This window comes from Gallinula chloropus (assembly GCF_964237585.1).
Source record: "Gallinula chloropus genome assembly, chromosome: 5".
NCBI classification, from domain to species: domain Eukaryota; kingdom Metazoa; phylum Chordata; class Aves; order Gruiformes; family Rallidae; genus Gallinula; species Gallinula chloropus.
Window position 1 is genome coordinate 66311322 of NC_140090.1, and position 15727 is coordinate 66327048.

A 15727-nucleotide genomic window follows, 5' to 3' on the forward strand; every position below is an offset into this window, starting at 1 on the left:
TAGAGACTAAAGATAGATGACCACACTGAAATGCTTGTATCCAAAGTCATGCAAGGCATACATAAATTCACATGGAGAAAAATCTCATAGTGAGAATCTGAAAGCAAGTCCGAAAATATCCGAGAACTCACATCTCTATAGATAGTTCTCCGTGGTGCTCATGGACATGCATACGCTCAGCACAGGCATGTACTGAAATTAGGTGGGGTGTAGAGGGCAGCAGGATTTTGCAGTTGCAAAGGTTTAGGGGTTTCCCTGTCAGTAAAGGACAGTAAATAGTCCAACATAGTGGTGCTCAATTATTTTCCAAAGCAAAGACTACTTTCCATAGCTCTGTTGGAAGGGAGAACATGTTATGCTTCTAGAACACAGCAAAGCAGGTGGGCTGAATTATCATGGGTGTATTTATGGCTATGGTTAACAAACATATGCAAATTAGAGATGCTTGGGTTTTTTTAAGATATCTTCAGATAGTCCCTCTGGATGGATGCAGTCAACTTCTCTTCTGTGAGTGAGTGACGTCTGATGGGCAGTGTGTCTATGTGCTGCCACTGGTTTTCCTCTGCGGATGCTCACTTATTAAAGAACAAATCACTCAACAGAGGGTGAGTGGGTAGTGGGTAGTCAGGCTTAATTCAGACATTGAGAAAAGTATTTATTTTAAAGTTTATTCTTTTTCATTTTATGCATGTTTTCCACATTCTGTCTACTCTTATCCTTATGAAGAAATATTAAAATTGAGTGACAATCTGATCTGAATTTAAAAAAAAAAAAAAGTAGTTGCTTTGGGGTGATTTGTATACTTATTTTTGTCTTAGTTACCAATGTGTTGCATACTAAATTAAGAGTTAACAGGGCAAAAATTCATTTTGGTCATAAAATCCATACAGAGGACATCGTAATGAAATTGTCTCCTATCCTCAGTCTTAAGATAGCAACTATCCAAGGCCTGTATGTTTGTTGCTTATTTATTTTTCTTACTTTTCTTCTGGAACTTACTAAGACTGAGAGGTATTTTGAAGTTCTTTGACAGGGAAACTGGTGCTTGTTATCTTCCCTTATTCATGGTATATACTATCAATTTTTCTGATTTTTCTTTTAATTTCTCTTTTTTTCTTTTTTATATCCTCTTAGAGATTTGAGGTAATTTTCTGGGGGTGTTTTTGGTTTTGTTTTTTTCCATTCTTTTAGTGGAATCCATTTCCATAAGCCTCACCTGTTTTACTTTACAGAGCTCCTTTCTCTTCTTGGTGTTGGTGACACCATAACATGAAAAGTCAGATTTAAGAGATAAATGTGACTGTTGTGTGTGGCTAAGAGCTCTGTCCTTGGTCGCAAAGGAGGACTCCCTACCCTGTGGGAGCATCAGAAAGTCGGGAATTTTTGCTTTGGTAAGCCATTATTAGTAATTGCCTGCCATTCCTGTCAAATAAAATGAAAGATACTAAAAAATGCAAACCAGAAGAATAAAAGATCAAAGGAATCAGACATACCACCAACACTACTATATTTGCTAAAAAACAGTAATAATAATTTTGCACAAGTCTATTCCCAATTGATTGGAAGGAAAATAAGGACTCTGCTCCCAGCAGAGAAGTACTGATGTGCTGTGTAAATATGATTAATGATCTGAGAAGCAGACATCTAAGGTGGGGCACTGCCTGCGTTTGGGTCTGTGGTGGCTTTATTGAAACTACCAAGCAAACTGAAGAGCCTCTGGAATTTGGTTTAGAATATTCACAGCTGACATGGGTAAAATATCAAGTGCATGAAATAACCTGAGCAGAAGGAGCAAGTGGTGCTTCGTTAACCAGGTAGTTCAGTAATGAACAATAACATTTTACTTTTTCAGGATGCACTTTTTTACACTAAGGTGTAAAGCTTACGAAGACTAATTGTGGGTTGTTTTGGGGGTTTTAGAATATTGATGGATCTCTGTAAAGTTAAATAAAGGTAGTAATAGGATCTTCAACAATATCTTGTGGTAACAGTATTGAAAGTATGTTCAACCTATGGAATATGGTATTGCAAGCCTGTTATGGAGTTACACCTAATAGATAATTTGCTAATGAATATGTAAAGTAGCTTAGTATTTTAAGGTGCTGAACCTTTGGTACAGCTCCTTTCAAATGACATTTCAGTGCCCATCATTCATGTTGCTTCTGTTATTCTGAGGGTGAATGTTGGAACTTATTTGCAAGTTTTGTGGATATTTGTAACAATAAAGGTGTTAACTTGTTTCATTTCTTTTTTAAAAATGCAAATTTTCTTCAGTAGCCGTGACTGTTTAAGGAACGAATCCAATGAACTAGAAAACTGATTCACCTCTACAAACAAAACAGGAACTCTTTTTTTTTTTTTTTTGGCAGTTTCAATGAACATCACTACTTCTGAGTTATTTTTGTAGCAATCACACCAAACCAGTAATAACTAATTAACAGGTTGATCTGCAGGTGTGTCATGTGAGCACTATGGTCCCTATATCACAAAAATAAGAGATGGCCAAAGGCTATGAAACCTTTAACAAGAATAGAGAAGAAAACAGCCAGTAGAAATGATAACAGTTGAGTAACAGACAAGTTAGCTGGTTGTATCTGTTGCACTTCAAAACAAAAAAGTATCAAGATCTAGGAGGAAATAACATTAAAGTGGAAGAGGAACCAGCAATACAGACACAGTCTGATGCAAGAAGCAACAAAGAAATGAAAGGGACTTGGAGTTGGACTGTACACTAGAGGCAATGAGCATGTTTGGTCACGACTGAAAAAGGTGAGGAAATGCAGTAAAAAAGGTGTTATCTTAGAGATGATACACAGGGTTTGGGTGACAAGATTGGTGAAGATCACTGTAGAGACAGCACAGAGGCATCCTCTGAGAAGTCAGTTGCAAAGACAAGGAACTAAGATGAAGGAAAGGAACTTAAGTCATTTTTATAGATAATGTATTTCATAAGTTTAAGACTAAGAAACAATACTTGTTTACAGCAAGATGAAGCTGAAGGTCATCTATTCTTTTTACCTAAATAATGTTAACTTTTTCAGAGAATTACATTCTTGAAAAATAATGCTCAGTGCAGACAGGCAAATATTGTATTGCTTGTTGCTTATTTGCCTGTTTCTTCAGGAGTCATCCAGGACATTTGGGTTTTACAAAGGAAATGTTTTGGGTATCTAAATTGAGCATTTACACTTCAGCTATTGCAGAGGAACCAGGAGATGTGGGGAGGACTTGGCCTACTGTGTTGTGAAGACTGTGGAGTCTGAAGTGATTGCAGTGTGGGATGAGTGGGCCAAGGAGCTGAAAACTGGGAAAAAAAAATTCTGGCACCATTAATGCTTTTGATTATTTGTTTTTTTCTAATGCCCTATCCCTCTTCTCTGCCTTCCTTTCCAGAAGGAAGCCATCCTAGTGGCTTGGATAGACCTTCTTTTGTAGGGAATTCTGTTCCCTCTGGTCCCAGCAATTTAATGTGTTCACTGTCTGTCTGGAGACCTTCACTCTTTATGATCTGCTACAGAGATGCTGGGGATGGAGGACTGGGTACCTGCTGCCCCTCCCTCCCCATGGCTGCTGGCTGGTAGGTAGTGATATGAACCAGCACATAAATGTCTAGGAAAGCCTGAGAAATGTTCAGCCTATCTCCACTAGGGCTAATGTTTACACACAAAGTTTCTTGAAGCTGCCATTCCACTCTGTTGCTTAAACACAGGGAGTGATGTGTCTCATCTAAATACATGCTCCCAGGCCATGCCCCTAAGCAAACACAGACATGGATGACTTTGATATTATTCTTGAGATTGGTGATGGGATGGCCTGTTTCTGTTTAAAATATTTTAGATGTTTTCATACCAGTTCTTTTGGTAGAAACAAACTACTTATGTTTCTAATGCCTGTAGGTTTGTTCCCAGGCTGCCTGACTCTCTTCCATCACTCATCTTAAAGTCAAAATCTTTTGGCCCCGGACTCCAGAGTTATCTTTGGTTCCTTCTGTCTCCTGTTCACTGGATGCTGAACTAACATGTCCTGGTGCTCAGTTGTGCTCCTTTTCGGAGTCCCAAAGACAGCATGCGCTGTCTGGAAAACAGCAAATTCTAGGTGTCTTTGAAGTTTCATGGGTTTAGACACATGCAAACACACTTGTCAACTAATAGTGAATGGTTGGGACTAAGCTTTTACTATGGTAGGGAAGAAGGTGTATGTCTAAGATACATTTTGTGGCACAGAATGCTTGGTTTTGCCTGAGGAGTAGAAGAGTGGCACTACTCTGTTTTGCTGTTCTTACACCCTGCTCAATATCTGTGGAAACTACATCCTGAACTCTCTGGTTTCCTCTTTCTTTATTTCTGTGTATTTAAGCTTCCTCCTCACTCTGTCTGGAGCCTTATCTGAGTACAAATGCCTGCCTCTGGGGCTGCTCTTTTTTCCTTGGGTTTTTTTGTTGTTGTTTTTTTTTCTTATGGCAATGACTGGACAGAATCCTCTGTTGCCTTTTTGCTGGTTTGTGGATTGTAGTCAGAGGTTGGCCCAAAGGCAAGGAGGATCAATAGGCAGAACCAGACTGCTCTTGCAAATCCTGATCTGACCCTCAGTAGAAGAGGAACTATGCATCTCATGTCACATGAGGCTACAAAGTCCATTCCTCCTCTCCTTTGTCACAGTAAAAGGGGGAGAGTTTGATTTATTGCTGTTTCTTACACCTAAACTGGCTGCAAAATAGTGTGCAAGATCATCCTCTGCTCCTGTAGCTGCAAAAGCTATCATACATGTGTTTGTCAGTCCATTGCTTAAAGTGGATTATCCTCAACTCAGAAATGTTTCTGCACCTCTGTGAAGGACCTAGAGGTGTTTAGGTGTAAAAAACCATAACTGTCTGTCAGTTCACAGCAACCCTTGCCCATCCAGCATTTATGTGTCAGGTGACAACTTCCTCTTGTGTGAAAGCATTGCTGTGTGTTTCATGGTCACTGACTAATGATGTCCCATCCTTCCCCATGAAGATTTCATTTGTCTCAGTTTAAAGCTGAATTTCCTCAGAAAAAGACACCGGCAGACTTGTATAAAAGAGTTTATTGTAGCTTGTCAGGTACATGCACAATTTTCAAGGGTATGAAACAGGTCTGATTATCCATAAGAGGTGCAAGACATGGCTTGGAGTCATGTTTGTTGGTCTCTGAGGGGGCTTGTAGCTATATTCCATTTGTTAAATATAGACTCCTCAGTCTTTAGGTGAGCCCTTTGATAACCTCAGCTGACTGAGTTGCTTGATTATTTTTTTTTTAGTTGTAGAGACAGTGGGTCTAAACAGAGCCATCTGAAAATTGTTCCCAAATTCCAACTTCATTTTAAAAGCTACTTGTCAGTTACATTTCATTCATTTTAGGTGTGTCATTTTTTGGTAACTGGTTTGTTTCCTGTGTTAACACTCTACCAGCAAGTCGTCTTTGCAGAAGTCAGTGTGTGACTGATACATAAGTGTTTGTACTTTTATCAGTCTTGAGTTTTTTGAAGTCTAGTAGTATTTCTTATTGATGAATCTGTGTAGTTCCTATGTCTTAAACTGAACACTCTTAAAGTTATATTTATCAAGTGAGCATTGTTATCAACTGCATTCTTATTTTTACAAGAACTGGTATCAAGGTGACCAACACAATTACTTCTGTCAAGCTAAACATTTTTTAAAATGTTGGCCTGTTATCACTGCAGGCAAAGTTAGTTCTCCCTTGCTTGAGCTGCCCAAGCCAGTGGTCCTGATCAAGATTACACAGTCCACCTTCAGCTTTGTCTGCCACTGCTCCCTGAGCTCTTGAACCAAAGCTGACAATAATTCACAAATCATTTCATTCACCAACTCTTTAATTTTGTAGATACTTTTATTCTTTAGATTTCTATTTTCCTGTTCTTAGATTATAAAAAGTGGTGGTGTTTTATCGGATTGCAGTAATACAGGGGAGGTCAATGTTCATTTTTGAAGGAGAAAACTGGGTTTTGTTTGCAATGGGGCTGCAGTGATGGAAGGCATTTGAAACCCTATGTCCAGATGTGGTTCTCCAGGCCCTCATCAGGACCCTGTTTTTCCTGCCTTTCCTCAGGGCAAGATCTCTGGGTACTGGTCACGAGCACAGAGCAGGACAGTGCCTACCTGCAGGGCAGCATGTCCAGTTGCTTGGTCACAAAGAGAAGGTCCAGGAGCAGTAGGGTGAGCTGATAAGAGACGCCTTTGAGAACAGATCAGGCTTTAACACAGGCTGGGCATGGCAGCTGGCTGCAAGCGGTGGTGGTGGTGGTGATGGCCTGTGTTGCAGTGACTTTCACTCTCTGGGTGACCAGCATGAAAAGCACGTGGGGAGGGGGAAGAGCCTCAGCGCCTAGGAAGCTGGTGGCCATTGCTCTGAGAAGGAAGTAAACAAACCAGGGTGGTTGGCAGCTTCCTTTAAAGTGTGAGGCTGATGGATCCTTAGGCGGTAGTGGGAGACGTGTGGTGCCTGGAAAGCGCTTGCATGTCGGAGACTATACAGAAAAGTTGCTGAGCCCCCTCCAGCACTGTCCTGTACTTATTTGCATGGAGTCAACCTAGGAGGTGCACAGGGGCTGAGCAGGGATGAAAGGCAGAGGGAAGCGTTCACTTCAGACCTTCCTGAAAAATAGTCAAAAAACGGCCTTTTCCTGACGTTCCCCAGCGGATGCAGTCAGAGGTGTGAGCTCATTCTGTGGGGCAAGTAGATGTAGGAGGTGACTTAGCAGCAGCTATTGTAAACTTATTTCCTTTCATGGGTTTTTGTTTCGTTGTTTTCCTGTGGGTTTTACCCTCCTATATGAAAACTAAGATGATTTCTCAGGGCAGTTCTTCGAGTACCTTACTGATGCAAAGGTTATCTGTTCAGCCTTTCGCAACTTTAAAATAAATAATAACGAAATACTTTCTTTCTGCAGCCAAGATGACATCTCCTCCCTAGAACCAGCAATGCAATCCAGCTGCAGACAACGGCCCCAGCAGAGCCAGCGGTGGCTTTTCCCTCTGGAAACCCCCTGGGTGCCCACTGATCCTCTCAGCTGTGTGGGACCCCCGACCCGGCGGCAGAGTCCAAAGTGCTGGTAACGCGGCAAGTCTGAGGTAACGTGTGCTTTAAAGAAAGCAGGACTCAGTCTGCAAGTTAGATGGATTGAGTCATGTAGTTTAACCCCTCCCACAGCCATGGACCACTGAAAGATCATTTTCATGAGCACCTCTCGCTAAGGCGGCTGAGAGCCGGCAGAGGCTGAGAGGGGGAGAGAGAGAGGGAGGAGGGAACGAGCGAGCGAGCGCCGGCAGTGATGGACGAGCCAAAGGGTAAGGACAGAAGCGAACCGCTGATCTCCAAAAGCAGCTCTGACCCCGGCGAGAGGGGCGCAGGGGTGGGGGGGCAGGGCTCGGCGGGGCGCACCCCGGGTGGCGGCATCCCGCGGCCGGCACTCGGGGGAGTCTGTGCATATTCATGAGGAGCTCCTCCAGATTTGCCACCTCCAGATTCGGGAGGGAGCTGCGGCATCCCCGGGCGGCGCGTCCCTCCCTCCGCGCCCGCGGAGCGCCGCCGGCGGTGGGCGAAGGCTCCGCGGCGGGGGGCTCGCTCGCCTGGGTGGGTGCAGCCTTGCCGCAGTCCTCCCCCGCCTAACGTCAGCTTCAAGCCTTTGGACTCACGACCGTTTCTGAAGGGACAATGTCAACTTGTACCCAGGGTGCCCAGGAGGGGTGCCGCGGCTGCTCGGGGGAAGCTGGAGGTGGCCACGCTCCGGCGGGTCCCCGGGTGCCGCGGCGCTGCAGCGGGGCGGGCGGGCAGGAGGCTCCGCGCCGGCGTCTGGCAGAAGTTTGGCCGCGTCAGTGCGAGGGATTCCCTCCCTCGCCGCGCAGGGGAAGAACCGGCGGTGACTCCCCGGCTGCAGCCCGCAGCGCCGGTGCCGAGCTCCCGCGGCTCTGAGAACTGAGCTCAAAGAAGGACAACGTGGGAGGCGGGGAGGTGGGGGTGGGGGTGGCGGTGTGTGGGTTAAAAACTCGTTGGGAGCACTGGCGCGGTGCAAAACGGCAGCTCTGAGCGTGGAAGAATCGCTGTGCTGGGTACGAGGGGCTCTCACTGCGTGGGCTGGGGGCCAGGACCGGCTCAGGAGAAGAGAGCAAGGGAGCGGGGGATTCCCCACCTAGCACCCTGGCCTTAACCGTGGTCCTGGGCACCGGGGAGGGCACCCGCCGTGGCTGGAGATGGTTGCTGCACAGTAGTTTTTCTACGAGACCGTCCTCGGGTTCGCCTTTTGCGATCAGCTGGCATGGTGCACGCAGCAGCACCAGTCACGCTTAACGCTGGGCAGAAACATTTCCTAGTTTAGTATCAGCCTTTTGTCTATCTGGGTGTCTTGCCCTCTGTTTACAGCAACTTCTGCGATATGGTCCATCTATCTGCTGCTGACAGTTCTGGGCTCTGCGTGGGGCTTTTAAACACAAAGCAGGAACTCAGACAAATAGGAAAGAATTTTTGTGCCTGAGGACATGGTCTAGAGGTGGACTAGACAGGGTCAGGCTGTGGTTGGACTCGATGATCTTAAAGGTCTCTTCCAACCTAAGTGATTCTATGATTGTAAGCAGCAAATTGGAAAAAGACCTGGGCAGAAACTTAGCCTTTAAATTGAGCAAGATGCTTAGTGATAATAGTTTCCATTGTTTTGACAGTTTCTCGTTCAGTACCACGTGGAAGTCTCTCATTTATCATTGTTATGACAACAGGGAATCAAAATCTGATTTTTTTCTTTTTCCCCCTGGAAATGAAATAAAATGGTAAACTAGAGCTCTCCAAGATTTTAACTTCATAGGATGTAATGAACAGCAGCTGATTGGAAGAAGCATTTTTCTCAGTTTGACGTATATCAAAATTTAAAGCGAAGTCTGGCAGAAGGAGAAGGTTAACTCATTAGTTTTTGCAGTCATGTGAAGCTGGAAATTTAAAGATAATTTGCCTCTGCTGAGGAGGGAGATAAGAATAGCTTTGAAAACAGTCTTTTAAAAGTTACATTCCAAAAATGAAATGTAATGCTTGAATGGAGATGCCTTTTCTAGCGAGGTGAGGAATCACAGGGAAGAAACTTACATGCTGAGAACTGATTTAGCAAAGAGGACCAAAAGGGCCTTCTTTTAGAAACTAGGATTTTAAAGAGACAGGAGGAAACTGAAGAAAAATTACAGTGCTGGAGCTCATTGCAGAAGAGCTGGTGATGGTGTCAGAATGGGCCAACCTGCAGAAAATGCAAGTGGTCTTGCAAGAGCCTAATGAAAACTGGTGTAATGAATAGCAAGAAACCACATGGGGGGGGGGGGGGAGGGGGAGTGAGGGGGAAGAGAAGAAAACACAAGGCAGTGTTTTTGAAAACACCTCTTGCCTTATGTCTTCCAGAGGTGGCAACCAATAAGTTCAACAGGGGAGAGCCCAGGACTGGCAGCATCTATCAGCTAGTAGTAAAGCTTCCACCTTGAAATGAGGCACAAAGGCACACAGAGGGCACATCCTGTCATCAGGAAAGAATCACTAGGGATTGTTTCGGTGAGAGACCTGTTTCCTAGGTCTATTGTCCCCAGGGACTGTAAGAAACAGGTTTGAAATGCTTCTCGGTTTCAGGACATCCGTATTTTAAATACTGATACTGTCAGATCTCCCTTGAAATTTGGATGAAAGTGCTGATAAGGAGAAGGAAGAAATTCTGCTCAGGATGCTACAGAGCAAGAGATTATATCAGTGATCAGTAAGAATACCTTCTTGGGCAGAAGTGTGATGTGCTTTTCAGACTGTACGTGGGGGGCTTCAGACTGGGGAAATCATGATATTGATCTCACACAGTAGAAAAAAAACAGCAAACTTTCTGAAATATATAGATTTTAACATAGAAGGTACTGCACTGAACAAGAGGTAGTAATTCTGGTTTGGAGCTTTATATACATGATGAACTAATCACCACTGTTGGATGACTTCTCTCTATGGAACAGTGATTGTTCCAGCATGGAACAGCAAAACCTGATGAGAAAAAGGGAATACGAATGAAGATTGCAAATTTAAAGAATATATACAGATCAGTATAAATTTATGGATATATATACACACACTGGTCAGCATGTTTTTGTGTATATATACACATATGCCCACATTGGAGTGTATACATACACTGTAAAAACAAGAATGAGGTTGACTTTGGCTAGTTCAATCAGGCAGTGAAGGCGACAAAGAAGTTAACACAAGTTAATTGAAAGGAAGTGGAGAAAGAGGAAATGGAGCACATTCACAGGCAGTGAACTGTGGAAGATTATTTAGAGAAAGTAAAGATGTCAGGAGAAAATCTAAAGTTAGCAAGACAAAGCCCAATTCAAAGGGGGTGTTCTGTGTTCTACTATAAATAGCCTGGTTTGTATATTAATGTTTGGGGGAGGGGGTAATAGTTTTATAGCAACTTGAAATTAAATGTGCCAAATAGTTACTGAGGGGATCTGTGTTCAATTATGTTAATTTTCAACAGAGTGAAACACTAGGGATATCCCAGGAAATGGAAAGGATGCTATTGTCAACACAGTGGTGTGATGGTGGGTAGCCTAGAGAATTATTGCCAATTTAGTCTGCCATCAGTTCAATCTAGATTACTGGATATATCACCCCAGTAATCAATTTTTTATAGGTTTGATCTTATTCATTTGGTATTTTGTAGAGGATAAGACTTACCAAAGTAGCTCTCAGAATAATGTTATAGAAATGGATGGCACTGTCAAAATGGGTAACAGTAATAAATGCATCGAAAATTAAGTTGCTCATCCCAGATGGAAGCAAACCTGTGAGTTCATGTGGTCCCCTCAAGTGAGCATGTTAATCTGCATCCTAGAAGGGAGTCAGTCCACCTACAAGAGTCTGCAGATAGAACTTCAAGGACTATTTTCCTTCTCGTTTTGTAACTCGGCTGGAGAATGCATTTACAAGGGAGGGGCGGGGGAGAGTATTTCAAGTACTGATAGACCTTTTCATTTGTCCTTGCTTTCTTGAAGGCTTTTTTGTTTACCAAGTCAGACCACTTAACAGAATAAAAGTCAAAAAAGCCTGTCAGGATTCTTCTTCGGGGAAAAAATACCCAACACAAGCTGTATTTTGTCTTATGTGTGTTATCACTAATAACATCCTCGTCTTCACTTATTTCTTCAAATGAGGCTGGAGGCTCATTGAAGTTTTAGAGGGAAAAAGTATTCTTAATACTGATTAAATCTGGGCTGCAAGTAAAGGGACCTCTAAAGCCTGACTTCCCTGATGGTTAGGAACCACCTCACAAAATGGGAACTGGAAGAACTAATCTCCCTGGTTCGTATTTGATAGCCACGGGATGGATGATGAGTGTAGGACTGGGAAGGCAACACATCCTTTATCTGATCTGTTTTCCAACTAATTATTTGTGCTTGATTTATTTTTCAGAGATGGCAAATGTGACTGAAAACAGTAAATACAAATGTGTCCCATGTTTAAACTTCTCCACAGCAATAGAAGCATTTCTGATGTTGGTTCTGATTACAAAAGTCTCCCTATGACTCTCCAGCAAAGAATGAACTAATGGATAACAACAGACCTCAAAAATAGTTATCAAAGGAAATCATCATTAAACAGCTGTGTTTTCAGAGGTATTCTGCAAGAGGCCTGATGGCATTAGACATTTTCAATAATGATCTAAAAAGTATAAAATCATTGCTGATTTACAGATGGAGTTTGTCAGTGCTAGGAGGACCAGTACAAATACCAATTAAGTCAGAGGAAAAAGTCTAAGGAAGCCAAGAGTGGTTGGAAACATAAAGAGCAAATAATAGGCTTCAAGCCAAGCTTGTAAAAGCACAGCTAATGCAACTTTGGGAGGAAAATTGGACATTCAAATCCTGAATAGAGTAGAAAGATTTTCAGACAAAGTTGTCCAGAAAGAAAAATGCAGAGGTGTATGTATGTGACAGCTATAAATCACAGTTCATTTGCTTTATAAAGCTTTTATGTTTGTTTGGGAGGAAGTTGTCCTATAGTCAACCTCACTATGACCACTGCAACCTGTGTTTGCCTCTTGACTTATAACTGCCAGAAATACGGAATTTCTTCAGGAGAAAGAATAAATTGAGGAGGCTGGTCACCTGAAAAAGGAAGGGATGCAAAAGCTGTAATAATTGATAGTCCTTTTGTCCTTTCCTAAGTTATATAAGTGATTTAGTATGGTGCAAACATATCAAGCCCAGTCACATTGCTTCTTTCCCTAAGACATCTTTGCAGCTTTGGCTTTGGCACCTGTGGGGTTGGGAGTAACTACCAAACCCAACTTTGGGGTTGACATCCACTGGGTAGCTATTTTGTACCTTTTTCCTAGCTCAGTGTTCAATGACAATGTTCCTGGGAGCCGGTTTGAACTGGGTTGAGATAGGGGCCAGGTTCTCAGCTTGGAAATGATCCATTCAAGGTGACTAGGATGTGGTTAAGCACAGCAGTGTCTAGGCTGTACTTTGGGGTAGGGTGAATGATACTGAGATGGGTTGGCTCCCCAAAGTCATAAGGGATTCGGATTGCTTGAGAGCAATCAAATGTAAATTGTAAAATTCTGGATCATCTTCACAAGAGCAGCACCCCAGTTGGTTTTCTGAAGGCTTAGTTAGATGGGACTGTTTCTTAAGTGGTATTTTATTATGGTTTTGTCAGCTAGATGTGAGAACTCTCAGCTCAGTGGAAACTTCTCCTCCCTGAGCAGAGCTGAAGTTTTATCGCAGGCGCTTCCATGCGCATTTCCGAGGCGTGGAGCTGGTGCCAGTATGCTTGCAGGGGGAACAGCAGAGCTTAAGGGTGCACTTCTGCAGCCGGCCTAATTTGACATAAATCTGTGTTGCTGAAAGAGAAGAGGAAAGGCGCCTGTCCTTGTCCCTAGCCTCGTTCTTTTTCTCTGCAATAACTTTCAGCTTGTCTGGCTTGAAAGCCAACACCAACTCTAGTGAGAGAACAGAAGGAGGCAAGGGTAAAAGTCACTCAGATTAAAGAGTGGGGGGGGGGGGCTTCAATGTGAGACAAGGAGAGACAAGAACAGCCCTGTGCTCTGAAACAGTGCTGCATTAGCAGTACAAATTAAGAAATGAGTTAAGGGGAAAAAGTGTGAGAGACCAGATGGAAGGGAACAGAGTCGTCTAAGTGCACACTGAACAAATTCATCTGCTCACGTCCTCTCATGCATTCACTCCCCCCAAATGTGGCTGGAAAGATCAGTTTCCCAGCCTGCTCTTAGGGCTCTTCGTCCCTCTGTCCCTTGTGCTGTACTGCCTGTTCTCATTCAAGGGTGATGCAAGCTGTGTAACAGTCACTGCTGTTACTACTGTGTCAGTACTCAGCCACTGCCAGCAGTGCCACAACTCTGCCTGTTACAGTTCTTGTCTGAACTCTTTTGGGCTCTTACTGGGCCCTTCCACCTTGGGTAGAGCTTTCTGTGAGGATCTGCAGAGCTGCTTCACTGTCTGCCTTCACATTGCCTTTCAAATTCCCCTAGCAATGTCAACATACTTTGCAGGCTGTGATTAAGCTTCTGGTATGAGAATACATGAACCCACTGGTCTGCCCCACACTGTCCCATGCTCTCTTGTGACCTTCATCCAGCTGTACACTACAGCTCTTCTGACCAAAGAAAAACCCTTATGGGGGAGGCTGGATGGTGTTTACAGGCTGGGAGCTGTACCTCTGAGTTTTTAGTTTGTGTAAGTGGAAGTTAAAAGCTGTTTGTATTTTCCCCTTTGTTTGTGATCTTCCTGAGAATCTTTGCCCTGGTGAATGCCAGATTGTTCTTAGGAAAGAGAATGAAAAGGACCCTATTTTAACAATGGAATGAGAATTAACTTGTTTTTTCATGAACTATCTTCATTCTCTCAGCCAAAACTCAAACCGTAACTGGCCTTTGAGCTCTGTGTGCTGCCTGGAGAAGGTGAGTCAGCGGCTCAGGACGTACAAACCACTTAACCCCTCAGTTCACACGGCTTTAATGCTTGGCTTATGGGGTACCCGATGCAGTGCTGTGGCAGGAACTGCTGTGGTTTCTACCATTAACTAATAGTGACACTGCAGCTGGGGCAGGGAGGTAGCAGCCTCTGCATGTTCCCCCCCCCTTTGCAGTAGAGCCCGCGGGGAGACTCCTCCAAAAGTGAGGGATGGAGAGAATTCAGAGGACCTGCAGCACAGCTGATGAGGTGGAAGCATCTGTGGTACATGGTAAAGCCCATGGAGCAGGCACTTAGTAGCTGGGAAGATGGAGCTTCTACTTGGAGCTTGAGCTCATTGGTGGAGAGGACAGGTAATGGAATTGGATTTGTTCCTCTGCTGAAAACTGTTCTTCCCTCCTACCTGCTCTGTGCCAAAATGGCAGAAGCAGATCTTGCCAGGGGGAAGGCTCTTGGCCAAGATCAGCCCATAGCTTCTGGTTCCAACTGCTTTGTGGGAAATGCACTGGAAATCTGCAATTTTGCCTTGAATGTGCCCAATAAGTTGATCTACAGCTTCTATATATTTAGTCTTGCTTTTCTGAAATAGTACAGGAAGTTTACTGGTTTTCAGCTTTGAGATCACAGTAAACACGAAACCAGTTGAAGCTGAAATGAGCTTTATTCTGGTAAAGCCAGTGGTCAGGATCTTGTTTGCTACTTAGAAATACTGTTGTGGCATAAAGCATGCAAATTGCCAAGAAAGGAATGAAATAATGTTCCAGCAGTAGTGTTTAGCTTTTATTCTGTCTTTTAGCAGAGAGAGCTAAGACCTTATCTTGAAACTAATTGGCTTCAAGTTTAAAAAGGAGTTTAGCAGGTATTTTAACACATGCAGTTGGGTTGAGCTGTCTACCCTACCTGGTGAAAAGGACAGTCAGACCATTGCGCTTTCCCACTTTCTCACTCTGACAGAGAACTTAAAGACATCTGAAAAGTAGCCTGGTAATATATATATATATATTATATATATATACACACATTAGAAAAGGAATCTGCACTGGGAAATTGAGCCTTTGCACTTCATCTTAAAAACAGTGTTTTACAACAGAACCTGACACCATGCTATGAACTCCTTGTTAAAGACAGTAATTTTACAGTTGCTTTTTTGGTTACAGAGCGTGTCTCAGCTCCAGAGTCTAGTAATTACTGATTTAAGGTCCTTACAGTGTTGTGGGCACTTGGTGTCTGTGAGAATGCCAACTAGATCCATAAACCTTGCTGGGAATAGATGTTCTTCTGTAAACAGGGATCTTGGAGAGTCTCTTCTGCCCATTTACTTCTCAGGAGATTGTAACTGTAAACTTAACTCTGTAATCTACTGCAAATCGCATCTCTGGACTTTTTTGTTGTGGTGTAGTGGTTAGTCTTCAGGTTTACTAGCAATTCATAGAGATTATATATATTATATATAGCACAGCAGGACTGCAGTTGGGTAGTCCCCAACGCTTTTCTAAAGTAATAACTCTACTGGTTTCTCCTACCTCTGCCACTGAAGTCCTGCTGCAGGAAGGAAATGCTGGGAATGCCTTCTTTCCTGCTATGGGGCTCTGCTGCCTGTGTTTCTCATTTGTAGCATGTTTTTTTCCTAACCTAAATGACAATTTCTCTCCCCCCCCCCCCCCCCCCCCCATTTTTAAACTTGTAGCAGAGCTACATAGATCTTGTAGTATGAGTCATGTGTGTACTTTACTAGACCAATAA

General features: G+C 43.4%; 1 protein-coding gene across 1 annotated transcript in view; it reads left to right on the forward strand.

The window, feature by feature from the left end:
* Positions 1 to 7283: 7283 nt before the first annotated feature.
* The window catches only part of ENTPD1 (ectonucleoside triphosphate diphosphohydrolase 1), a 30557-nt gene continuing 22113 nt past the window's right edge, over positions 7284 to 15727 (forward strand). The window contains exon 1 of the mRNA XM_084265255.1: positions 7284 to 7327. Within this exon, the coding sequence (XP_084121381.1) occupies positions 7312 to 7327 (16 nt within the window). The 5' untranslated portion in view covers positions 7284 to 7311. The remainder of the gene's footprint in view (positions 7328 to 15727) is intronic.